General features: G+C 35.2%; 4 protein-coding genes across 4 annotated transcripts; 3 read left to right on the top strand and 1 right to left on the bottom strand.

Annotated features, from left to right (window-relative positions):
• LOC104759887 lies at positions 3,096-3,614 on the top strand. The gene has a single exon (XM_010482765.1). It carries the CDS (start codon positions 3,096-3,098, stop codon positions 3,612-3,614), a length of 519 nt encoding a protein of 172 aa, XP_010481067.1.
• LOC104758306 (PI-PLC X domain-containing protein At5g67130-like) lies at positions 5,389-7,609 on the top strand. Its single transcript, XM_010481144.2, has 8 exons — positions 5,389-5,721; positions 5,818-5,940; positions 6,062-6,199; positions 6,299-6,397; positions 6,499-6,802; positions 6,890-7,113; positions 7,198-7,284; positions 7,365-7,609. The coding sequence occupies exons 1-8, from the start codon at positions 5,632-5,634 to the stop codon at positions 7,383-7,385; spliced, it is 1,086 nt and encodes a 361-aa protein (XP_010479446.1). The 5' UTR covers positions 5,389-5,631; the 3' UTR covers positions 7,386-7,609.
• On the bottom strand, positions 11,001-13,135 carry LOC104758308 (leucine-rich repeat extensin-like protein 3). Its single transcript, XM_010481145.2, has 2 exons — positions 12,161-13,135; positions 11,001-11,780 (listed from the first exon to the last, which is right to left on the bottom strand). The coding sequence occupies exons 1-2, from the start codon at positions 13,090-13,092 to the stop codon at positions 11,204-11,206; spliced, it is 1,509 nt and encodes a 502-aa protein (XP_010479447.1). The 5' UTR covers positions 13,093-13,135; the 3' UTR covers positions 11,001-11,203.
• Positions 19,545-21,746, top strand: LOC104758309 (transcription factor bHLH95-like). The gene is made up of 3 exons (XM_010481146.2): positions 19,545-19,976; positions 20,814-21,338; positions 21,437-21,746. The coding sequence occupies exons 1-3, from the start codon at positions 19,647-19,649 to the stop codon at positions 21,539-21,541; spliced, it is 960 nt and encodes a 319-aa protein (XP_010479448.1). The 5' UTR covers positions 19,545-19,646; the 3' UTR covers positions 21,542-21,746.

Here is a 26,628-nt window from a genome sequence, read left to right as displayed (position 1 = left end):
AAGGTGCTAGAAGCTTGCTAGGAGTGAGGGAATTCGTTCTTGTTGGTCAGAATCTTCCTGCAAAGAGGTGAGTGCATGACCATGGCTTATCTAAGCTAAGATCTCTAGATTCTATGTGTTTTGGTGCTTATGTGGTTGTTTTTTTGAGTTCTCTATGATATTTCGTTGCTGTCTGGGCTGGGTTTGGCTTCTGGGAGTGCAAGGAGCGGATTGGAGAAGATTGGAGGCGAGATTCGGAGTTTCTGATCGAGGGAAATTCGCTGCTCGGCATCGGTGTCGGTCGACACCAGTTGGGGCATCGATCGACACAAACTAGGGTTTTCGGGAGTGTCGGGCAGGGTGTCGGTCGACACCAGTTTGGTGTCGGTCGACACCAGATAGTCAGTGTCGATCGACACCATCTGGTGTCGGTCGACACCCCTTGTTCAGTTACGATGGATGTTGTACGCTATGTATATTGCCTGGTTTGTTTTACTGATTGTTGTTTGTGGCATGTAGAGATCTTATTGCTTGTGTGTATAGCCCAGTAGATGGGTGGATTGCCTCACTGAGTGTTTATCAAATACTCATGCATCTCAATTTGTGTTTGTGGTGCAGGTAAAGGCAAAGTGTGATCGTGGAATCAAAGGCAATGAAGAGGAGGATGTTCTAGGGACTTGATTGTATGGTTATCTGGCATTGTTAGGTTGCTAGAATTGAGTCTTAGAGCATTGTTAGGATTGCTAGTTGTTTGATTTATGCTGTTTGGGATTAATGCTGGATATTACTTATTTGGTTATTGGATATTGTTTTATTGGATATTTATTGGTATGTTGTTCCGCTGTTGGATTGTGAATGTGGTTAGGTGGCTAGTGGGTATGGGACCACTAGTTGTAGTTATTTATTATATTATTATTTATTATTTATTTATTAAAAAAATAAAAAGAGGGTCGGTTGTTTCAACATCCATCGTGTTTAAGCTTCTTCCATCGTGTTTAAGCTTCTTCCTTCTTTAAACTTCTTCCATCGTGTTTAAGCTTCTTCCTTCTTTAAGCTTCTTCCATCATGTTTAAGCTTCTTCCTTCTTTAAGTCTGATTGCTATGGCATCAAACAATACTCCTAACAGTCAGTCTCAATCCTATTTTAGCCTTCTTAACTTCCCATATGACAGCTTTGCTCCCAATGTAAACACTGATGCGTCTCAAATCCCTGCTTTTAGTTCACAAACTAGTTCACAGCCGCCTATACCTCTTACTCAATCAGAAGCGACAGCAGAACAACGTAGGGAGAGACGCTTATGGTCCGCACAAGATGACTTAGTGCTGATAAGCGCTTGGTTAAATACATCGAAGGATGCAGTTGTTGGGAATGGCCAAAAGTCTGTGTCCTTTTGGAACCGTATAGGAGAATACTACGACACAAGTAGTCATGTACGTGGTGGTGCTGAGCCTAGGCGCCCTGACCATTGTAGACAAAGATGGCAAAAAATCAGTAAGGAAGTGAGCCATTTCTGTGGAGCTTTTGCAGAGGCAGAGGGTGAGAAAGCTAGTGGCATGAATGATGTAGACGTTTTACAAAATGCTCACCAAATCTATACTAAGCTGTACAAGAAGAAGTTTGCTTTCGAGTATGCTTGGAGTGTGCTACGCTTTGAACAGAAATGGGCAAACCTGGAGACTATGAACCCCACTCCAAAGACAACCAGTTCGAACAAAAGGAAAGCTGATGATGCTGCCGGATCGACAGGTTCTGTCGTTGGTGAGCATGAGAGTAGACCTCCGGGCATAAAGGCAACAAAAAAAAGTAGACCTCCGGGCATAAAAGCAACAAAAAAACTAAGGAACAAAGGCAAAGATAAGGCTACACCTTCTGCAGAGTTTAGTTACATGTGGGAGATAAAACAGAAGGATTTAGAGGGCATGAAAGAACTTCAAAAGATGTCCATTCTTGACACTCTCATTGCCCAGAAAGAAATGCTAGATGAAGATAAAAAAAGCTCTAAAGAAGAAGCTAATGCTGAACTGTTTTAGCTTAGATGTTTGTTGAAACTCTAGTTTATGCTTGTTTTAAACCTAGTTTATGTTTGTTCTAAGTATGTTTGTCTTTTGTTTTAACTCTAGTTTATGTTTTTAATGAATCGGCTTATGTTTATGTTTCACATGTTTTTGTATTGACTCGGCTTATGTTTATGTTTCACATGTTTTTTTATTAACTCTAGTTTATGTTTGTTTTAAACCTAGTTTATGTTTCACATGTTTTTGTAATGACTCGGCTTATGTTTATGTTTCACATGTTTTCGATGTGTTTTCGTTTTCAGGTTGAACAAGTCATGGACCACTATGGTATAAACAGCCCTTTAGACGGTAGTAGCGATTCAGAAGAGGAGGCTGAGACCTGTTACTATCCTCCGGAACCAGCTCCTGCTATTGGTCTCACAAGTCTGTCGAGCCGTGTAGCTCAACCACTACCTGCTAATGAGACACAACTGAACCAGCTCAACGACCAAGTGATCCAGCTCAATGACCAAATGATCCAGCTCAAGGTACTTGTGATCCAACTCAAGGATCAAGTGATCCAGCTCAAGGACCAAGTGATCCAGCTAAAGTAAATTTGTGTCGTTTTCGGTTGTTGTTGTGAACCCGTGATCGGATTGTTTGTTTAGGCTTGGTACTTGGATTTTTGTTTAGGTTTGGTATTTGGATTTTTGTTTAGGCTTGATATTTGTGTCATTTTCGGTTGTTGTTGTGAACCCGTGATCGGATTGTTTGTTTAGGCTTGGTATTTGGTCACATGTATTTGTTTTCTTTGTTTGGATTTTAGTTACAAAGACAGAGTCACATGCATCAAGTTAACACTCACATGCATCAAATTCACATGCACCAAGTTCACTTTAAGTTCACAAGCATTTGTCTCTTCTCTTTTCTGTCCGAAATCAAACATACACTCTCAATGTCCGAAAGTTCTATATATATGAGACGAGAACAACTCAAACATACCAACTCAAACATACCAACTCTTCTCTCTTTTGTTCACCTTCTTTATTTTACTCAAGGTATTTGTAAAATCAAACCATTTTCTTCCTCTCACCAAAGACATTTTATTTCTTAACCCTGTTATGGCATCTTCTTCCAACAATTTTCACTACCATTATGATCCCAATAACGATAATTTAAACCAATACTTTCAAGAGCAATTTAGTAACCAATTTCAAGCTGTTGAAGAGGAAAGTCCTGTCAAAAGGAAACCACGTACATATATCGATAGAAAACGCGAAGAAGGGCATGAACGTTTGTGGAACGATTATTTTTCTGATAATCCGACTTACAATGCTCACCAATTCCGCCGATGGTTTCGAATGAACAAACCGTTGTTCTTGCGTATTGTGAATCGTCTCAGTGAAGAAGTTCCATTTTTTAAGCCAAAAAGGGATGCAACCTTCTGGAATGGTCTTTTACCGCTACAACAATGTACTGCAGCAATTCGACTATTAGCATATGGGGCTGGGTCGGACTCGGTTGACGAATATATACGTCTTGCTGAATGTACTGCTCGTAAATGTTTGGAACATTTCGTCGTCGGAATAGTTGACTTATTTGGCAGAATACCTACGCCGACCAACACCAGAGGATCTTGAAAGGCTACTCTTTTATGGAGAACAGAGGGGTTTTCTCGGGATGGTTGAAAGCATCGACTGTATGCACTGGAAGTGGAAAAATTGCCCAACCGGTTGGAAAGAAATGTATTCAAGAGGCACCGGTAAGCCAACAATTGTTTTGGAGGCGGTAGCTTCACAAGATCTCTGGATATGGCACGCATTTTTTGGAGCTCCAGGTACTTGTAACTATTTAAATGTTCTTGATCAATCACCAGTATTTAATGACATTATTTACGGTCGAGCTCCCGAAGTTATGTACTATGTCAACGAAAATGAGTATAATTTGGCTTACTATCTGACGGATGGTATTTACCCCGAATGGGCTACATTTGTTAAATCCATCCCCCAACCACAACACCCAAAGCATCGATTGTTTGCAGAACGTCAAGAAGGTGCACGAAAAGATGTTGAGCGTGCATTTGGAGTCCTGCAATCTAGATTCGCCATGATTAAAAATCCATCTCTTTTATGGTCAAAGGGTAAAATTGCATATATTATGAGAGCATGTCTCATACTCCATAATATGATTGTCGAAGATGAACGAGATTCATACACACTCTATGACGAACAAGAATTCCGACAAGAAGATGGAACTGGAACTACTCCGGATCTTACCTTTTCAGTAAATAGGCCGACAAATCTTGAGGGTTTAGGTGATGCCATACAATAATTCGTGATATACAAGCACATCGCAAGTTAAAGGAGGATTTGATTGAGAATATTTGGAATAAATTTGGACATTAATCTATGTATTAATTAAATAAAATGTTTGTCTTGTTTAATTAATTAAGTAATGTGTTTGTTTGTTTTTTAAAAAAAAAAAATTATTTACAATGTTTTGTTGTTTCATCAAAATTTGGTATTGTATTTTGAATTTGTTATAAGTTTTATAAGTTTGAAATTTAAATGTTCTTTTATAATTTTTATAATTTAAAAGTTTATAAGTTTAAAAATATGTTTAAGAAATATTATATAATTGTAATAAGTTTTATTGTAATATTATATATCAAATTTATTAGATTTTATAATTGTAATATGTTTAAAAATATTATATTATTAAATCTTATGATCTTAAACATGTTCTTTCTATAACTAACTTTTTAGCAAAAGTTCTTAACAACTGATCTTAGATTATTTTCTTAATATATTTAATCTAAAAACACTAAAAAAAGTTATCCCTTTAAAGATGCTCTTGTTATATAGATTATTTTAGTAATTTATGAAAGATTTATAATTGTTTACAACACGAACACGCACACTACCAGTATAATAATAATAGTGAGTGGTGTATTAACAAAGGTTATAATCGAAATTTTAATAACCTTAAAAAAATCTTATTTAGATTTGAGATGTCCATAACCAAACCACATTAGTGTAAATAACATTCTAGCGCAATTGGCTCAGTTAGTTGGAAGAGTAATTGAATTAGCCTTCATCTATTTTTTTTTTTTTTTTTTTTCAAANTCTTCATCTATTTAAATTCGCAATTAGCTAGTCTACATTTGGAAGAAAAAAAGACTTATTTATCAAAACACCACTCAAATCATCATAACTCAAACATGGAAAACATTAGAGCGAACCAAAATGCTCTTTTAGGGTTTCAATTATATAAAAAAAAGACACAGTTGATCGAGTTCTAGACCAATGGTAATTCTCCTTTTTCGACTGACTGAAACAATGGGACATATAAATATTAACAAAATAATAAAAAGAAATAGTTGATGAACGAAAAAACAAAAGAGGCACACACCAACAAACCCACTTTTGCAGCCCCATTTATCATCATCATCATGTCTTCACCGACACGCGCGCACTTCCGTTCACTCTATTTCTATCCTTAAAATCCTCTGACCATTTTTCTTGGTCTTAAGAATCTTCACGCAAATGCAAACCCAACATTTTTATCCAACAGTGATTATGATGATGATGATAAAGTAGCTAACACTTTCTTCTTCTTCTTTAGATTTTTTTGATTCATTTTACTATCTTGGCGTAGATGACTATGTCTCCAAGAGTACTACTCGTCCTTCTCGTAGCTCTTCTGATTCAATCTTCTTTCCTTTTAGATATATCCTCTGCTCTCCAGGTAACCAAAAATCTCATCAAATTTTAATTTACAACGCTTAGGACAGAACATAAACAGAGGTTCTTTTTCTTGATTTGTTTTGGTTATGGATCGTAGGAAGGGAAAACATGTATAGCAAATAGAAACTGTGACACTGGTTTACACTGTGAAACATGTATAGCCAACTCTGGTTTCAGACCCAGATGCTCCCGAACCCAACCCATCAACCCCATCTCCAAGGTTCAATCTCTGTTTTATTTGTTTTTTTTTTTAATTACCAATATATTATAATTCTATTACATCAATGTTTCGATTTAAATTGACAAATAAAACTTGATTGAATATATATATACAAAAAAAGACGAAGGGATTGCCTTTCAACAAGTATTCATGGTTAACAACACACAACTCGTTTGCTCGATTGGGGGAAGTGTCAAGGACCGGTTCTGTCATTTTGGCGCCTACTAACCAGCAAGATTCAATCACAAGCCAACTCAGTGTAAACTCTTGCAACAACGTTTCAATATTCCAAAATTTAGCAAACCTTTTTCTTGCAAAAGTGTGAATCTTTTTGGTGAGTTTTGTTGGATTATTGCAGAATGGTGTAAGAGGGTTTATGCTCGACATGTATGACTTCCAAAACGATGTCTGGCTTTGCCATTCTTTCAACGGGATGTGTTTCAATTTCACCGCTTTTGTAAGTTTTGATACATTTTTTTGTTCATTGTCTGGTTCACTGGGAACTGTTAGAAGATTTTTTTCATTTATGATTGTTTGTATTGTGTGCAAATGTGGCAGCAACCGGCGATTAACATTTTAAGGGAGTTTCAAGTGTTTCTAGAGAAGAACACAGAGGAAGTTGTAACGATTATCATCGAAGACTATGTGAAATCACCTAAAGGTCTCACGAAAGTGTTCGATGCAGCTGGTCTACGTAAGTTCATGTTTCCGGTAGCTAGAATGCCCAAAAATGGAGGGGATTGGCCAAGGCTTGACGACATGGTACGTCAAGACCAACGGTTGCTAGTTTTCACATCCGATTCACGTAAAGAAGCAACCGAAGGGATTGCATATCAATGGAACTATATGGTTGAGAACCAATGTGAGTACTCTATATGATGCAAAACCATATTATTATATAAATTTTTATGAACATATTTTTGTTAATAATAGAAAAAAAAAAATGCAGATGGAAATGGGGGGTTGAAGGTAGGAGCGTGTCCGAATAGGGCACAATCAAAACCGATGAGCGATAAATCGAAATCTCTTGTTCTGGTGAACCATTTCCCTGATGCCGCGGATTTAATAGTTGCATGTAAGCAAAACTCGGCTTCTCTGCTTGAATCTATCAAGACATGTTACCAAGCCGCGGGACAGCGTTGGCCTAACTTCGTAGCAGTCGATTTCTACAAGGTACATCTATATCAGTAGTTGTAGTTTGTGGACATTGTCTGGATTTCGTCTTATTGATTTGTGTGTGTGTGTGTGTGAGCTCAGAGAAGCGATGGTGGAGGAGCTCCGCAAGCGGTTGATATGGCTAATGGCAATTTGATGTGCGGTTGCGATAACTTTGCAGCGTGCAAGGTGATTTTCTTTACCTGTTTTGAATCTGAAGCCATTATGTAAATTCTACAGTTTCTTAACTTTTTCAATATGATATGCAGGCTGACGGAAAGTGTGGATAGTAAGAAAGACTGAGCCACCGGACTGGAGGCAACTCCCGTAATTGACCAAAGGCTTTCTGCGTTGCTTGTCACCTTTATGTTATTTCTTCTCCCATAAAGTTTTTAGTGTAGTAACGGTTTAGATTTTTGTTTTGGAATTTTTAGAGATTAGTGTAATGGCTAGTTACATTATTCTACATTTCCCAATCATATACGAACTAACCATTAAAAATGTTAAACACAAAGTTAGACGCAGGTGAATAAATAGATATGTTAAATGCGAAGTTATATAATAACTAAAAAACAAAAATTAAAACATATGCTATTTGACCATAAAATGTAATACTCCTTATTTATTTAGAAGAAATTCACCATCTCTTCTCTGAACATAGGAGTATAGTTTCTTCTACTGATGTCAAAACGCGATAGAACGTTGAGTCATCTACGTACAATTTAATTTATCAAACAGTTTCAAATTTTTGTTATTTTTTGTTGTTGACAAAAATGTTATGAACCTGACCCATACTCAAATTGGGGACCAAAACATGTACTACAGTCCTTTTTCATGTGTCACAGGAACTTGTGACTTCTATGTTTTTGTCTTTAGTGCTTTTCTTATTGAGTTACCGACATTTGGTATTTTTTTAATTACATGAGTCGAAATCTATATCTGGCAGGGAAGTCCTTACCACTAATTCAACTGGAAAGGTTACTAAATCTTTGTCACTCACCCTCATGACCCGTGAACCGGTGAATACGTTTGGTAGGGAGACGAAAGGATACTTCTTTCAATCTAGGAAACAGCCGGAATTAAGCCCTTATCTTTCAACTCTTACATGATTATTACTGTATCCATGCTTACCTTAGAATTTTTTTGTTGGAATGTAAAGTTTATTCGAGATAAACTTATTGACATCTTAATTACCTTGTTTTAGAATTTAGATATTAAGAAGGTTTAGAGAACAATAGGATGACAACAAAAGAAGAGACATTGACATGCCTCTCTCTCTTTCATTGCCGAGTTCCAAACCAACTATAAACTTATTGGTTATTGCTCTGAAAAAACATAAAGTATTAAATGAAAAAAGAAGAAAAGATAAAAATAAGTTGTAAACTGGTGTGCCCTTTTTTTTCTTTCAATAATACATATATATGGTTCAACTTGTTTCTTTCTACACTAGTTGCCAAATATTAGAGATAACAACATTGCAAACCCATGTTCACAAAAAGAACCATATAACTCGAGTAGATCCACTTAAGAGGTTCCAACACATAATATGAAAGCACATAGCTATATGTTAGATGTTGATGGTTTGTGACAATTGATATTTCATGTCTACTTTTGCTTTGCACCACTTACACTCTCACCTTTTTTGTTGTTGTTATCGACTCCTATGTAGATATTAATCAAGTTTGCAAATTCTAAAAATACAATATTGGGTGAAGTTGTCATCCATTGCTTTTATTTTTCCTTATATTAATTCAATAATTGGTTATTTGTCCACTTAGTCTAGATGCTAGATAAGGGTAATGGAGAATTTATATGGAAGTAGTTGAATAATTCATCTTAAAAAAAATCGGGTTTAAATCCCTCCCAATACGATTCTAAATGATGGTTAATTTAATTCCTTTAATTAACCAACACTCCATATATTCAAGAGATTAGTTTAGGCTTTTCATCTTAAGATAAAAAAGTACTAAATTAAAAAATATTAAGTGTGGAATTATTAAAGATGACTAGGTTAGACCCGCGGTATCGCGGGATGTTATTCTATACATTTTGAAATATATTTGATATGCAAAGTATAATTTTTAATTTTTTGAAATTATATTAATCATGAAAATTATGGTTTACACAATGCTAAAATATAGAAAAATGAACCGGAAAAAACCTACAATGATTTGTAACTCCGTAGTATTTGTTATTACAGCCATTTACTCGTATAATTGGCTTAACTCTACTATATACTTTGTTTTTTCTCCTATTATTATGAGAGATATATTAGTGTCATGTTATTTTGTTGTGTATTTTTTATAGTTTACAAATTTAATCATCTAAGTTTATATAGTTTGTGTTGTTGTTACGTTATTATTTGTTTGTTTCCTTTTGTAAATAACCTATTATTTTTTATAACAAGTCCACGTATGTCAAAGTAAATAGACATATTTTTACTTTAATTTGGTTTTGTGTTATTATTTAAATATTATACTTATGTAAACTGTATACAATATTTATAAGGATTATGTTAATTGTCAAAATTATTTTCAAAGTTATAGATGATTTAGTTTCCTTAAATTAAAACATTTTGTTTTCGATCTTAAACATTGTTTAATTTTTCACTGTGTTCTTATATGTAAATCTTGAGAGGCAAGGAACTTTTGTTATCACACGCCAAACTTCAAACACTGCAATCATCACTGTGAAAAGGAATCACATAGTAAATGCATAAGCAATAAGATAGACATATGAGAATTTTTGTTTGATAATATGTAACTAATTTACTCTAGTATATGTATGCTTCAGAAAGAGCATTTATCCCCTAATCACGCTTGAGATATTACTCTAGTTTGATTCATATCCCTTATATGTATAAGTTTTCTCACAAAAAAAAAATTACTGACATATTGCGCTCACAAAGCTCGAGAAATGATTTCTTAATTTGTCCTCAGTTTTTAATAGTATTTCTATTTACATACCACTGTATTTTTTTTAAATGACACCCAAAATTTAATTTAATTTTATTTTATTTATAACTTAATTGTATCACTTAATTACATTTCCATAAAATTTTAAGAATTTTTGATTCATATGGTGAGATAATATAAAATTCATATTATAATAATTTCCATAAGTTAAATCTTAATTATTATACAAGAATTTTATATATTCAAATAAAACTAAAAAATATATACTACACAAATAAATGTTAGATCCCAAATAATAATTTTACCGATAAATATTATACATTTTGTATATATAAATTACAGTAAAATTATTTATTAACTATTCTTGTCTGCACATAGTACGGATTGTTATTTAGAATAAAATAAACTGCCAAAATGATGTTAGATTACAAATAATATGTAACCAAGATGTTTAAAGAACCTTGTGTCCTTTAATCATCACCTTCCTCAGTTGCCATACACATGTTAATTTGGGTTTTTTTTACTGTTTTTCTTGGACACTATTGTAATTGGGCTGAACCCATAACAGAAATCAGAAGGAATGATGTGGAATGGAGATAAATTATTATTGGATAAAAATATTGAGCTGTATTAATTCTTATAATTTGATTGGCTAACTGTTTTAACTGATATGTCAACTCCTCCTTCAACTAAAAAGCTGAGGTGTCAACACTAGAGAGAAACACATTCAGTTTTTAACTTTTTATAGTATTGATTGATTCCTTAATGCCTTACAAAAAAACTTTGGATTAGAGGTTTCCGTTAGGTCATTATAGTGTGTGATTCTCCTCAACTAGATGATATCCACCATTGGATGAACAACTATGCAGGGCTCCTAGTAATTCATACAAAGCGCTAAAACAATGGAGTTGCGAAATAGCTTTCGAAGCTCGGACGAATAGTACAACGTTAAGGATTGGACTGTATTATTTATAATTTGCTCCCTAGATATGTATTCATGAGATCCTATATATTCAAGCAAGATGTTACAATAACAAAAGAAGGATCGATGGATTATACAACAATGAAAATACATATAGTGATGATGCGAAAGTTCACAACAAATACATTTATTCGCTTATATTGCATTAGACACCAGAAGTTATAAACAACTTGGCTATATAGTTTCTTCACACATCATAATTAAAAGAAGGTTATAGATTCCGAAGCCGGTCCGGGTTAAGTGCGTTGTAAGATACCGGATGAGAAACTTGAGGTTTTTTCTCTTCCAATTGTGCTTGACCCGGTTTAAGCCGGTTTGGATTCTTTCCACAAGGGACAATAAACAGAGACTTAGGATCAGAACAAGTCTGTTTCCGCTTGAAGAAAACAGCACATTCTTCTGGTCTTTTCTGGTTTGGAAGATCAAGTATACAATTCATACGAACGTCCAGAATCTTTCGCTCGATAAGTTTTCTACATTTTGGACCGGCCTGAGTGAAGTAATTATAGGAGAGAGACAAGTTTTTAAGACAAGCAATCTCGCATACGATCTCTGGTATGGTTCCATAGAAATTGTTTCTGGCAAGACTGAGTTGTTCCATCTTGTCCAAGCAACCGAAAGAGTACGGTATTGGACCGGTTAATCTGTTAGACTCAACATCGAAAACAGTGGCTCGGTTTAGGTTTCCTATTTGGTACGGTAAGCATCCGGTTAACTGGTTATTCAAGAAAAGAACTTCTTGTAGGTACTTGATGTTGCCAATACTCTCGGGAATTGAACCCGTGAACCTAAGTCACGTCACAATAAATACAAAAATACAATTAAGCTACTCAATGATCACAAACACACTCTATTAGCTGTAAATAGAAGTAGAAAAACAATTAAACGAATCGAAGATAATATGACCATGACTAGGTTCCCTGATCAATATTTTTGTACCGAAATTTAAATTTATGTTTATGACCATTTTTTTATCTAATGGATAAATCGCATTGAGTGTTTATCGGTTTATGTTCTTTCATTTTTTTGGTAAATATATTTCTTTCATTTTGACTACCCTTTTAATTTCTATTTTTGATAATGACCGTTTTGGGTTTCACTAGACAAAAAGAAAAAACAAAGTTAAATTTTTTCCTATATATAAAGAAAAGAGTAAGAAAACCCTAACCTGTTGTTTGCGAATGTGAGGTAAAGAGCAGTGATGGATCCAAGATTGCTTGGAAGGTTCTGAACAAGATTGTTGTTGTTGATGAACAAGACGTCGAGGTCGAGGTTAAAGACCTGAGGAGGAACAGAGCCTGAGAAAGTATTGAACCTGAGATCGAGAAACGTGAGGTTGGTTCCTTTCAAGACATTGGTTGGGAAATCTCCGGTAAGTTTGTTGTTGCTTAGATCGAGCTCGAACAAGAAGTTCAACTTGCTGACGTCAGGCACAGAGCCTATGAAATTGTTGGAGTTTGCGTGGAAGATGCTGACCGTGTCTAACTTGCCAAGGAAGCTATCTAACTTGCCTCCCAATTGAAACCCATTAAACTGGAAGCTTGCGACTGCGAGATCCCTTGTTCCCGGGAACATGGCGCATTTGAGTCCGTTGTAACTGCAAACGTCGGGGCCTCCCCAATTATAAAGTTTATTTAATGGATCTTTGACTGATTTCTTAAATTCTAGGAGAATCGGATAGGCTTTCTTTAAGAATGGGCTATTAGAGAGTAGAGGCATTGGCGGCGGTTGTGGTCGCTTCCTATGCGGTGGACGTGGCCGCTTTATAGGCGGCGGGAGCTGTTTTGGAGGAGGGCTTGGAGGAAGAGAGGGTGGAGGAGGGCTTGGAAGAGGAGAGGGTGGAGGAGGGCTTGGAGTAGGAGGAGGAGGAGGAGGAGGGCAGTCAGTAGGAGGAGGAGGAGGAGGAGGAGGAGGAGGGCAGTCAGCAGGTTCCGGTTCTGGTTCCGGCGAAGGTGACGGTGGTGGATTGTCGTCGTTACCGCCACCAATTATGATTTCTAAGGATTTTCTGTCGGTAATGTGGTTGTCTCCGATAGGTAGAGTGAAGCGGAGATTTGAAAGTGCAAGAATGAGAAGAAGGATTGAGAGAATTGAAGCCATTGATTTTGGTGAGATTTTGTGGTGAGTTTTGAGGATAAGTATGGTACTATCAACTATGTATATAAGGAGATTTTTAGAGCATAGAACAAGAGACGACTAAGAGAAGTAAGAATTTCGAGAAGTCAATGGAAACTGTCTTTTGGGCAGTGGGAGTCCACTAGTACAATAATTATTGTTTTGCTTACGTAATTTACATATGTATGACTTAATTTAGAGTTGTTAATAAAAAAATTAAGATGTAACCTTTGTTAAATAAAATCTTCGTAAATAAATACAACTAATATTTAGTTGAAAATTTAGTTAGAAGTATTTAGTGAGTAGTATGAATTTCGAAAACTAATGAAGCAAAAAGAAATATAAATGAAAATTTGGCATGATATTTGTTCAAGTTATTATTTTCTGATGCAACTTTATAAGCTATAATAGCTTCGTAAAATTAAAAATATTATATCAAACCATTAGATCTACATTTGTGACATATATGAAGGTTAGTTAGTATATCATTGGTGAACGAATTCAGTAGTTTTAATAAATCAACTGATTTTGGGAGTAAAGAAAGAGAGGAGTGACTAGTGAGTGAGTAAGAGACATACTTTTTTTTTTGGTTCTTTTGGTACGTTTAAAAGTTTTGACAAGAAACAATGTGTCTATTTATTGTTGGGTGAATTAGGGCAGTAGCCAAAATTGATAATGTATTTAAGAATATAGCATGTTAATTCAAAAAATTAGGTGAATGACATAAGGGGCAGAAAAAATTACCAAGAAGGGTGGTGTTGATAGGTTGGAGGAGGTGGTGGTGGAGGGAAGCCGGCGATGGTGGGGTGGCCGGAGGTGGTTTCCGGCGGTGGTGGCCGGAGGTGGTTCTCTGGCGATGGTCCGGCGGTGGTTCGGCGATGGCCCGGCGGTTCTCCGGCGGTGGTCCGGCGGTTCTCCGACGGTTCTCCGGCGGTTTTCTGGCGGTAGTGGTTGGAGGAAATCTAAACCCTAAGGGATAGTACATTGGGAACCCTAATGGTGATGGTGGTAGGGGTAAAGAAGATGGCCGGTAGTGGTGGCCGGCGGTGGTCGCCGGAGATGGTTGCCGGCGGTGGGTGTGGTGGGAGGAGTGGTGGTAGAAGGTGGGGGTTAATCTTGTAATTATTATATAAAATACACACTATATCACTATTATATGGTTAGTATAGTTACTGAATTAATTATAAAATTTTTTTAGGTTATACAGTGCAATTTCTCTATTGTTTAGTTGTGTCCAATACTTTTTTATTTCCCTGATCCAACCTTTTTTTTTTCATTGCAAAATGAAATCACTAATGATTTATTCATGTGGAATTTTTGGCAACCATTTGATGATCAACTTTTTATTAGGAACTTTCGTCACAGAACATCAAATTTGCAAGATGTCAGCACGAAACTTTTACTACACCTTTCTTTGGTTAAAGTTTAGGCTCTTGGTTTGATGAAACTTTTACTACACCTTTCTTTGGTTAAAGTTTAGGCTCTTGGTTTGATGAAACTTTTACTACACCTTTCTTTGGTTAAAGTTTAGGCTCTTGGTTTGATGAGATATATATGGTCTTTAGCCCAAAATGTTAGTATTTAATACACGAAACCTCTACATGCTGCAGTAGTATTCGCACTCACATACTTTACATACCATGTTCAAAACTTGGAATCGTCACCAGCCATGGTCAAAATCCTAGACATCTCATTTTGTATGTATCCCCGGAGATAATAATGCTTCTTCACTTATTTGAGTTGAGTTAGAACTGCAATTATCTTTCTCGAAACAAAGAAAACAATGTAGGTATATTTAAATGGGCCCAAAAGCTTTTATGAAAATGCAATTTGGAAGAAGAGCAGTTTAACTCATGTGTGGCAAGTATAACCTATATAGGCCCATCGGTCGTCCAACTATAATTTTGACATTTTTTGCCACCAAAAAGTTTAAACAAAAAAAAGGTTTACAATGAAAAAAAGTTATTGCAACTTAACGTTAGTGTTTTCGTCCAATAAATTTGGTAATGGTAGTATCAGTTGAAACTATTCGACTGTTGTTAAAGAATTAGATAAAGCTATGATTCAATTGAACAACTAAATAATTAGATAAAGCTATGATTCAAGGAATAATATCAGTTGAATCTGCATAGTTTCCTTAAATAATTAGATAAAGCTATGATTCAAGGAATAATATATACTATTACAACTTAAACACGTTAGTCTTACAATTGAGCAACTAATTTTTTTTTTTTTTCAATTTTGTTTAACAAAGTGTTCTTTAGTACTCTTTCCGTTTCATAATATAAGAAGTTTAGAGAAGTTTTTTTGTTTTATAATATAGGATGTTTTCAAGTTTCTACGTAACTTTTAGTTTAGTTTAATATTTTATATTATGTAGACTTGTTTGTAATTGGTTAAACTTTTTTAAAGTGGTTATTTCTTAATCTGCGTGTTTTTGTCAAAACATTTTATATTTTGAAACGGAGGAAGTAGTATTTTGTTTAGTTTTTTTTGTTGTTGTTGTTGTTATAGATTATTTTTTATTATAGCAAGAAATAAGAAGGCGTCAAAGATGAATAACCCACGTACCCAACACAACTCAACTTATCCCATGACTCTAATAGGTAAGGCTGAGAAAACATAAAATTTAACCAATTATATTATAAACATATGATTCAAGGAAACTATGCAGAACACAACTTGTTAAAAGTTGCTTTACTAATTTATTTTGAGTTTTTTTTGGCTATCTATTTCTTTATATAACAATATGGAAGAGTAGTACATCTGATATTTTTTCTATACATACATGTGTACTTACTTGATAATGGCTTTAAATTAACTCAAATTTAGCAAAACTTATTCTTCATGGATTTGTTTTCCCCTTTTCGGTGGCTAAATCCAAAAATTGCACTCAATTGTGGTATGTGAATGATTGCCACGTTACCCAAACATGAATTCCCAAATTTTGTCTTTATATACTAAGAATTTATTAAAGAATCTAGGTCCGTTTCCATTAGGTAAGGAATAAGTTACAAAAACTCGTAATTGAAAATGAAAAGGATTCAGACAAATTCTAAGAATTTAATTCAAAAAGTTTTGTTTTTACGTAAAAAGAGAAAGAGAAAGTGACACTTTCAATCTCTGGCAATCAATGATTACATGCACTGAAAACCATAAAGATAACGCTCACTTTTACCACCCCTTAATTATTAGTCAGTTAAGATAATCACAAGTTAATTAAGGATTCCACCTTTTTGTTCTTTTCATAATCAGAGTAACAACTTCTTCAAATTTTTTTTTTAAAACAATGGGAACAACTTAGATCAATCAAACGAGAGAGATTCACATAAAATACTTAATTAGTGAGAGATACTATACTTTGGCTTAAGTTATAACAAACCAATCCTTTTTGGCATTTCCTCTCTGTTAAGGTTATTCTCCAAAATATTTAATCACTCTCCTTTTTTTTTTGTTCACATATAAAATATAAATTACAGGATACTGAAGTAACATTTAGTTTGGATAGAAATGACCAAATTTTCTTAAACCCAAATCATTTCGGCCACTTAAAAATATTGGGAATATTTTATTATGTAGTTATATTTGAAAGTTTTAGCATTTCTATTGTTATTATTTTTTTGTTTCTATGAAAAACGAAGATATAAAAACCTTTAATTTTCATTCACCAAATATATATTTTAAAATTACCATTGAATGTAACGTATGATTCTCTGTATTTTATTAATAATTAAGTAGGAATATTGTTTACCATAGTATGACAAGTGTCACTAGCTTTAAATTATAAATGAAACAAACATTTTGAAACAGAATTTGGATGAATTTCTCAGACTACATAATATGATTCTCATCTATTATATTGTAAGGCTTAACCAAGTAAAAGAAAATTTAATTTCTTAAGAGAAAGCAGAATTCCCTATATAATAAAATGGAAGTACACAATTTATTTTTGGTAGACTATATAATTTTTATAAGTTGATTATAAAACAAGTTATATATTAAATATAAGTTGGTTACAAAAAATGTTATAGATTAATTGGTCAATCGTTGGATATATTAAGAATATCCCAAAAAATCCTTTTAAAAGAATATCCCAATGATTATACAATTTCCAAAATAAAAGTTTTAGTATTCCATTTATTGTTACAAATATATATTGTTAGACATAAAAACATACTGTTAGGCTTAAAAAAGAATAAAATTTTGGCAATTTATCACACTTAATCATGATTTCTAAAATCTTATGGTGCAGTTGAAAATAAAATCTTACCTAAACACCGATCATATTAAAAAACTTTCACCAAACATGTTCAAAAATTAAAATAAAAACAAACAACAAACATAACCATTTTTCATACATAAAATTACAAGATTAACAATATAAAATTTACAAAATAAGTATTTTTTAAGCCATCATTTTAGCATATGATTTTATTGCTTAATGTTTTATCCAAAATTTTTTTTAAAAACAATCATATAAATTATATTTATTCTAAAATTATAATATAAATAAAATGAATTTTAACCTGTGTTCTATCACAGGTCCTAATCTAATCTAGTAGAGTTAATAAAAGCGGCTACTATTTAAATTTTGAGACCACCCTCATGCATACGGTGGCTATGCACCTTCATCATTATTCTAACCATATTAAGTGTTTTTTTTAGAATTCTTTTTATTAATAACTCGATTTGAAATGCCTTTCTTTTGATAGTCAATAGAATTTATATACACACATAAAATTGTTTACTGATGAGTTCCTCAAAAACTAGTAGATCTAACTAAAACTCTCCAGAAAACAGCCTCACATCAAACCATCACAAAATTCTAATTTTTTGTTGAATATATATAACTATTTATCATATTTTGAAATTGTGTGTATTTCAGTTGATAAATTAGTTTTAATAAGTAATTCACTAATTCTGAGACAGATAGGAAATTTGGAAATTGGAATGAAGTAATATAAATTTTAAAAAAATTTGGAGACCGTTTGTCGGCATTTCCAATGAAAAAGTATAGGCACAATATTATCTTTAAACGTTTCAAAGAAAATAAAGAAGAAAATCTTCATATACAACTTGTATAAATACAACTGTTATTTATTCTGATTAATGAACTGTTCTTTATCTATTATTTTTATAAAAAAAGAAAATCTGACTAAATTATTCGAACGTTGAGAAATTAAATTCGATAAAGACAAATTAGGATGTGGTGGCTAATAGGCAATCGGTTGTCTTATAAGTTAAATTTTGGTTTTCACAAAAAAAAACCATAATTTTATTTTGTCTATATATATATGAGAAAGTTGAACGTAACAACACACAGCATTTTTTCATCGCAAGGACAAAATGAGTTTTGATGATGGTGTATGGAATGCAATTTCTTTTAACTGAATTGATTATTGACGTCACTAAAGTACACTGAGTTTTTGAGAGCTTTCATGAATTTCACTAAGTTTATTTTTAAACAATACTTTTTTTTGCCTGAATATGGATTGTAATACCATGAAACTGCTAATTAATTCACAAATTTTGTTGGCTTTCTTAATAACACTCCATCACCCATGAGTAGACAAAAGGTTATCGGGCACTACAAATCAAAAATCTTAACGAAAGATTTAGTAGTATAAATTAATTTTATTCATACACGAATATTGAATGTACATATAATAATTTATAATATTGATAGGTTCATACAAATACATAGGATTTTAAAATTAAATTATTATCCTATTATTTTATTGAAATATGTCAAATATTATACTAGTCTTATCCATAAATATTAAAACAATTTATTAATTATAATGGTTATTAATTTATTGAAGATTAATATATAGAAAAATCACCATATATAGAAAGAAATATATGAATTTAATTTAACCAGGTTGACTGAAATTAAGAATGATATAGTTTGAGGATAAGAAATTAGCGACTTTATCAAATTTAGAGTATATTAGTAATTTCATATAATTATGAAGTCATGCTTTTTTTATTTGACTTGGGTATGGTTGTATAAATACTATATTGAATTACTCACCTACATTTATTTCAACAACATGCATTATATAAATTTGAATTCTTAAAATTACCATTCTAAATTACTAAATTAATTATTCTAGTTATTTCTTTATTTATAATGGGTAATAGATATAGACCGCACATATAATATATATACATATATAGAGAGAAACCGCGTATTAGTTTATGGCCACTTTTTACCATAACTAATATTAAGAAAGAAATCTCGGTTTTACAGAAATTTATAAAATTCAAAGAAAGAAATATTCTTTAAGAACTTCACAAAAAAAAATGAACCTTTTTTTTATGTTGATGACCTAGTAACGGCTTTGTCTTATGATTATATTTTGGGGTTTTGCTATGAGCTCACTTAACTCTCTCTATATATATGCACTCCTATTTCTCTTTCTTTCACCATCTTTAAACGTCTCTTTCTCTTTCTTCTTCTAGCTTCTCTCTCTCTCTCTTTATTTATATAAGACATTCATAAAAGCACAATAAAACAATAAAATAAAAAGGGTACAATGAGCATTCAATTCAATATGACTAATGCTCAAGAGTTGGTGCAAGAGGGATTTGTGTGGGGGATATCCAATTCTGATGATTCGGGAGGCGGTTGCGGAAAAATCGAGAAATCACCTCCGTTGCAGCCTTCTCATCCGTCATCAGAAATCCAGACTGATACGGTTAGAAAGGTTGCAAAAGGAAAGAAAAGGGCGAAAAGAAGTGATGAAAATGATGTAGAAGAATCACCTGATCATGAAATACATATATGGACTGAGAGAGAAAGGAGGAAAAAGATGAGGGACATGTTTGCTAAACTACATGCTTTGCTTCCCCAACTTCCTCCTAAGGTATTGATTTAACAATAAGAATATACTAGATAACAACCCGCACTATGTGCGGGATAAATCTATGCAGATAAAAATAGTGTTGTGAGTAAAGTTATTTTAGAGGATCTAAATTATATTGGTTATAATCGGTGATTTCACACAATTTTGTGTATGAACTATACCCATCATATAACTCGAGAAATACAATTTCATGCGGAAAATAACATTCGATTTTTGAAGAAAATTTTAGTCTTATCCTATTGCAATTTTTTTTGTGACCTAAGAATATAAAACTCATAAATTTAATTTCATTTTGCAGAGTTCCTTATTTTCTTTAATTTTTTGATACTATTTAATCTCCAATCATAAACATAGACGATATCTGAACATAAAATTATTTTTATGCTAAGTTAACACAACATTCCCTTATGTTTATTTCTCTTTCGGATTGTCATGTTTGATTTCAATTTATTCAATGGCTTACGCTTGTTCCTTTTTATGTTTTGTTTCAAAACTTTTTTGCTTTGTATAAACAATTAGATCCAATATATGTCACTTTTCTTGTTCGTCTTTGTCCCATTTTTTCATAATTTTCATTATACCAAGACCACCATAAATTATTTCCAAACTCTGTAGAATATATTTTTTTTATATTTGATATTTTCTTGAGTTTTTTAAATACATTAAAATCATAACCCTATTTGAATCCACCGATTGCACATGGGAAAAAAGGCTCCGGTTTTAAGGCACTATAAAAGTACATAAAATAAAATTTTAACTAATATGTACATTTATGTGTCGGATATCTTACGTTATATAAGAATCATATATTCTAATATTTTAAGTTTTGATCCACAGGCAGACAAATCAACAATTGTGGATGAAGCGGTGAGTTCCATCAAATCCCTTGAACAAACTCTACAAAAGCTCCAAATGCAAAAGCTCGAGAAACTTCACTACTCTTCTGCCTCAACAAGCACAATTCCAACTTTTGCTTATGGTCCATCTTCATCCTCCTCTCCTACAACAACTCTCCCCACCCCACTATCAAACCATCCCCAAATCCTTACTGTAGGTGCCGCTGTAGAAGATTCTTACTCTCGTGCAGCTTTCTTGGCCGATCAGATATCTTCTTCCAGCGCTGTTGCTGTTAACATGCCTTACCCTTGTAATGATCCGATCGTGGCTTTTGATACTTGGTCTTCACGCAACGTTGTGCTGAATATTTGTGGTAATGAAGCTTTCTTCAATTTGTGTGTCGCTAAGGGCAAATCAGGGGTTTTCACTTCGGTTTGTTACTTGTTTGAGAAGTATAACTTGGAGGTTTTGTTTGCTAATGTCTCCTCTAACGTTTTTGGGAGCACCTACATGATCCAAGCACAGGTAACTATATCTTGTACATATTTAAAAATTGTTATCATATGATATGTGCATGGTGATATAAATTATTTATGATGGTCCTTTTAACTGTAATGAAACAGGTAAATCCGATTTATGCAAATCAGCTATTGGGAAATGGGGTTGGAGTAGGGGAGATTTTCAAGCAAGTTGCTCAAGAACTGGTGTTGTATTTTTCATCTCCATAAATCATAAGTGGCTGCATCTGTTTAAATTTAATGCATTTTCAGGGTTTGTTTTTTGTGCAAAGTCCCATCTCTTTTGCTTATGCAGAGAGATTCGCTTGGACTTTTCACTTCAAACCCCATTTTCAAGAAAACAAAAAAAAACAAAGAGAAGAGATAACTAGCTTCTTTAAACATTGTTGTCTAGTGACTTTTTCGTAATTTTATTTTTATTATCCTTATGAATCAATGTATTGGCAAATATTTTCCAATGAGACATTTATTAAGTGCACCAACTTTTTGAAAGTTAAATGTTTTAAGGTACATTTATGCTTTACTCCCCAAACCAATACTTACAATGTTCTAAAAAGCGGACTAGACGGTCGTTTATAGGCATTATGCACTCAGTCAATGCTTAGATAATCGCATGGATTGTCTAAAATGACAGGTTTCTTTTTAATTATATATATTTTTGTTGTAAACATAGAGATTAGAGGAACAATTCTCTCTGTTTTTTTCATCTACTCCATAGGATATATCCACATATATATATATATATATATATATATATATATATATTAAGGTTTATGTCTTACACTAATATTAATAGGCCATATAATAGTTATCCACATAATACATAATATTATTCATAACACTCTTTTACCATTATAAAAATATAGTTCCAAATGCGCATGTGAGATACTGACTCATTAACAAAATAAACGCCTTGTAGTGAAGTCATCAGAACTCTAGTATGTCCTCTACTGCTAGACTTTTTTTTTAATCTTTTATAAGCCTTTTTAACTCTTGTAAACTGTATAACCCTTTCAAACCAACCATCGACAACCAAGGTTTTACCCCCTAAACCCGAAGTAACTCTTGAAACCCTGTTATCAAACCTCAACATGGATACGAGAATTCCTTACCATCTCAAAGGAAAAAATATAGTCCCTAGTTTCTCTCCTCCCCCTCGGAAAAGAATCCAAGCCCCGGAACTGGATACCTCTACCCTGATTGAAGAAAACTCTCTCACTCTCATGGGTTGTCTAACCAACCCAGCGACTCTAGTCTCTCTTTCCTTTCCTAGCCAGCCGATAGATATTGAAAGGAAAAGCAACAAGATCAGATCTAGGGTGTGTGTAAGACCCCGACCTTAAAATCCCGTACATGGCCGTACAGGCCTATAAAAATTTTCTTAGGGCCTATGCAATCCTACTCATTCACTCAACAATATGCGTCCGCGGTTAAGTATAAACAAGTTAGTCAAGCATAAACACTCATCCAAATTCCATATCCAGCTCAACCCATAGCTTATCATGATCTAATCGTTAACCATATAATCACCATATCAAGTACACATCTCACCTTAGCATGTACCTTATAGATTCGTAGCCTCTGGACCGCATGCACCATCCAACCGTACCGTAGTCCATTGCGTCCTGCTACCTCTCGTACCATCCTTGCGTCCGTGTATATTCACCATATTGGACCACCCTTTATTATTCTTTAGTCACACAGCCAACCAACCCCAAAGTGACCAAGAGAACAATAAAAGATGGGCTGGAATACTTTATTCCGTCCAGCCGCAGAAGACTGCTCCGCCATTCCACTATGTCAAGTCCCGGTGTACTCCAACACCTTGCCGTCCATTCTTGATCCTTACCCGTACCACCCATCGGGCATGGTATTACATTACTCCCATACTGTCCATCGTGGACTGTCATACCAACCATCGCCTCACCGTACGTGTTATCTTCGCACCGCGACTGTCCTCGATACCGTACCGCTATCGCCGCTGACATCGTACCACAACCGTCTCTGTAGCGTTCCGCAATCGTCCGTGGAACTGTATTGCTATCGTCTCTGTAGCGTACCACTATCGTCGCAGATACAGTCTCTCATACTCTTCTGATATCGTCCCCGATACTCGTCCTTCCTCGGTCATGATCAGCCCCTTCTCGACCAGTTAGTCGGTCCTTCTCTCGGAATCCTTTGGTAACTCTCTCTAGAGATCCTTCTTCTTCCATGAATTCTTCGTGAATACCATACTTTCTTCTTTTGTGGCGCTAATAGCCGATGAATCCCTTCATCCTTCGTGGATCCCATATATATAGGGTTAGTAAACCGCCCTACTCTTTCTTAAAGAGATAAGCCTTATCACAAGTTTTCATTATCCTTTGGAATCTTCCTTTCCTCTAAGTCGGTCTAACCTTCGCAAGGTTCCGGCCTGTCTAATATGGCACATTAACCAGTCCGATCAACTCTTTCCTTTTTCCGCATCACTTAACCGGTAATTTCCAGTTATCGGTAGTGCGAGATATTTCCTTTTTCATTGGCAGCCACTCAAGCCAACTCTCGTAGAATAACCATTGGGCCGACACGTCACCGACCATCTATACTTAATCTCTCGGCAACAATTCCAATATCGTCACCATTTTGATTGAGTCATCCTGATTCTTCATACGTCTGGATCCTTCGTCCCAATTCTTCCGGATCTCGACCTTTACTGTCGGACCAATCGTCCTTCTCGGATGTACTGATCATCCATATCGGACGTACCGATCATCCCTGTCGGATGTACCATGATACATACCATTATACATACAGTGACACATACTGCGTGCACCTTGACACATACTGTGACACGTACCGTGTACACCGTGATACGTACCGCGGGAGCGGGGTGTTACATTTCTCCCCCACTTAGAATGGATTCGTCCTCGAATTCAACTATCCTTGGACTCCATTCCATCCCTTAACACTTTTCCATGAGTTTTGCACTCTCTAGCACTGTTTCTTGCCAATTCGTTTGGTCCAATGTCATGTCGCAGTCTCAATAGACTCTTGATACCTCCAATTTTTCGAAAGTTTTACAAACTTCCGAAACTTTTCCTGTTCAAAGTTGCTTCATGACTCACTTCCTTCGTCCCATATCTTCGTCCTTCGTGGACAAATTAGATAAATTCTGTGATTACCGTCTATCCAAGACTAAATCCGGACACTTCGTCCGTCTTCCACCGAACAATGTCTGACAATTCCTCTATCTTGCTTACCGAATTCTACCATTTGGACAAGCTCTCACTGTCAATCTACTTCATGTCCGACCTTCATCTGCCAAACATGCAACATTCGACCATTCCGCGGACAACAATGTTCACTAATCTTGTAGCGCTTCCAACCATTCCATGGCCGAATTGATACCCCTCTCAAGTTTACTTATTCTTTTCTCATACTCTAGAGACTTTAGCATTGGTATATTCCCAAAAGGCAATGTTCCTCACCCATAATATTGAGCCCTTTCAAAATTTCCGGATCTTCCTTGATCCTATCGTAAATTTGAATCTTCCTTGATTCTCATTACTCTTCCCGAGACCTCTTCTTGACCCTTCATTAACAATGATGCCTTGGTATAAAACCAGGTTTTTACTTCCCCATGCCTTGACTCTCCGAAAGTCTTAACATTATCGTCTGAGACTTTACAAGTTCCCGCGATCGATTCGACACTATCACTCGGCAAAATGCAATTGCCCAAATTTCATCGTCTGGTTACTTCACATGTTCCCGCGACCAATTTCAGACTATCACTTGGCAAAATGCAATTGCCCAAGTTTTATCGTCCGGTTACTTTGCAAGTCCCCGCGATCGATTTCACATTATCGCTTGGCAAAATACCATTGCCAAAGTATACTCCCTAGATGATTATCCAATTCACATGGAACTAATCATTACATTCATTCAAGATGATACCCTTCGTGGATCCTCATCAACATACCACCGAGATGATATCCATCATAGATAACTCACCAAGACGTCCCATATGATTCTCGCAAGAATCTAGTATTACCATGGCAGCCTAGACCAACCCTTACCCACTCTTGGGTACGAGTGTCCAGTCCTACCAGCCGCTCTCGTACCGGCCATCCTTGGCCTTCCTACCAACAACATACCCATCCCCGTTGGCCAGAGTACCGTTTGAGATACCGGCCATCGTTGGCCGTTGTACCACCAACATACCCATCACCATTGGCCATAGTACGGTCTAAAGTACGGGCCATCCTCGGCCGTCATACCCGCTAACCAACCATCGATAGCCTACGTACTGGCTGACGTACAATCCATTGTCAGCCTCCATACCGGCTAACAGACCACGATAGTACCACTATCATCAGCCGCTGTACTGACCATCGCACACGGCTAACACTCGCTCCCACTTATCAACCTGTGTATACCGCAACCGTACTACCAATTGTTAACCACCGTATCTCGACAGCACTAGCTAATCGTTAGCTAACGTACCATCAGATCACGTGACGTACGCGTACCGGTAGTATACTGTCCATGCACCGGATGACATACCATATGTGCAATGGATAATGTGTTGTCTGTGTACCAGATCATGTACCGTCGGTGTCCCGGATCGCGTACCATCCGACACCGGATCATGTACCGTCCATGTACTGAATCGCGTACCGTCCGTGTACCGGTCCCCATTTATACCTTCTCACCGGATCCTTCCGATGATCGGGGTTCCTTCCTAATTATGCAAACATGTTAAGTTTCCTCCTTAACATTATGCAAAAATCTAGTTCCACTTCGGCTTTCATTGCCGTCAAGTCTACTTAAGGGATTCTCATTCCCAATCCGAGACACATCCTAATTGTACTCGGAAATACTTATCCGTTCTATTGACCAAAAATATCAGATTTCCATCTAGTCATTATGCGGTAACACATCTCGGCAATATCTTACCTTCTCGGAATTTCACTAAGGCTTTCCATTCGCCTTAAATCATTATCGACTATGACCCTAAGATTATCGACCACATTTCCTGGAAAACTCGTTCCAATGTTTTGCGGCTCAAGGTTCTTTAGTGCGGTGCTTTTGCAAAAGCATTGGAGTTTATGGTGCCTTCACGCGACATTCTCGCAAGAATCATAGGATTTCTGTCCATCCGCGCGGTACTCTCGCAAGAGCCCTAGCACACCATAAGTTCCCCTTTCGCGACTATCCTTATCCATCGTGGATTTCCCTTTTGCCGCTATCGGCATCTATCGACACACGGTACCGTACCGCTATCGCATCTATCGGCACTGATTGTCGTACCGTTCATG

The sequence above is a fragment of the Camelina sativa genome, chromosome 17 (assembly GCF_000633955.1).
Source record: "Camelina sativa cultivar DH55 chromosome 17, Cs, whole genome shotgun sequence".
Classification (NCBI taxonomy): Eukaryota; Viridiplantae; Streptophyta; class Magnoliopsida; order Brassicales; family Brassicaceae; genus Camelina; species Camelina sativa.
This window is presented reverse-complemented; position numbering and strand designations above follow the sequence as displayed.

Bases quoted from the DNA above. Each gene is read 5' to 3' on its own strand.
- LOC104759887 (XM_010482765.1), top strand. From the start codon at position 3,096: ATGGCATCTTCTTCCAACAATTTTCACTACCATTATGATCCCAATAAC.
- LOC104758306 (XM_010481144.2), top strand. From the start codon at position 5,632: ATGACTATGTCTCCAAGAGTACTACTCGTCCTTCTCGTAGCTCTTCTG. The intron at 6,398-6,498 runs GTAAGTTTTGAT...CAAATGTGGCAG, and splicing joins GTTTCAATTTCACCGCTTTT to CAACCGGCGATTAACATTTT. The intron at 6,803-6,889 runs GTGAGTACTCTA...AAAAAAATGCAG, and splicing joins CTATATGGTTGAGAACCAAT to ATGGAAATGGGGGGTTGAAG.
- LOC104758308 (XM_010481145.2), bottom strand. From the start codon at position 13,092: ATGGCTTCAATTCTCTCAATCCTTCTTCTCATTCTTGCACTTTCAAAT. The intron at 11,781-12,160 runs GTTAGGGTTTTC...GACGTGACTTAG, and splicing joins CTCACATTCGCAAACAACAG to GTTCACGGGTTCAATTCCCG.
- LOC104758309 (XM_010481146.2), top strand. From the start codon at position 19,647: ATGAGCATTCAATTCAATATGACTAATGCTCAAGAGTTGGTGCAAGAG. The intron at 19,977-20,813 runs GTATTGATTTAA...TTTGATCCACAG, and splicing joins TTCCCCAACTTCCTCCTAAG to GCAGACAAATCAACAATTGT. The intron at 21,339-21,436 runs GTAACTATATCT...GTAATGAAACAG, and splicing joins CCTACATGATCCAAGCACAG to GTAAATCCGATTTATGCAAA.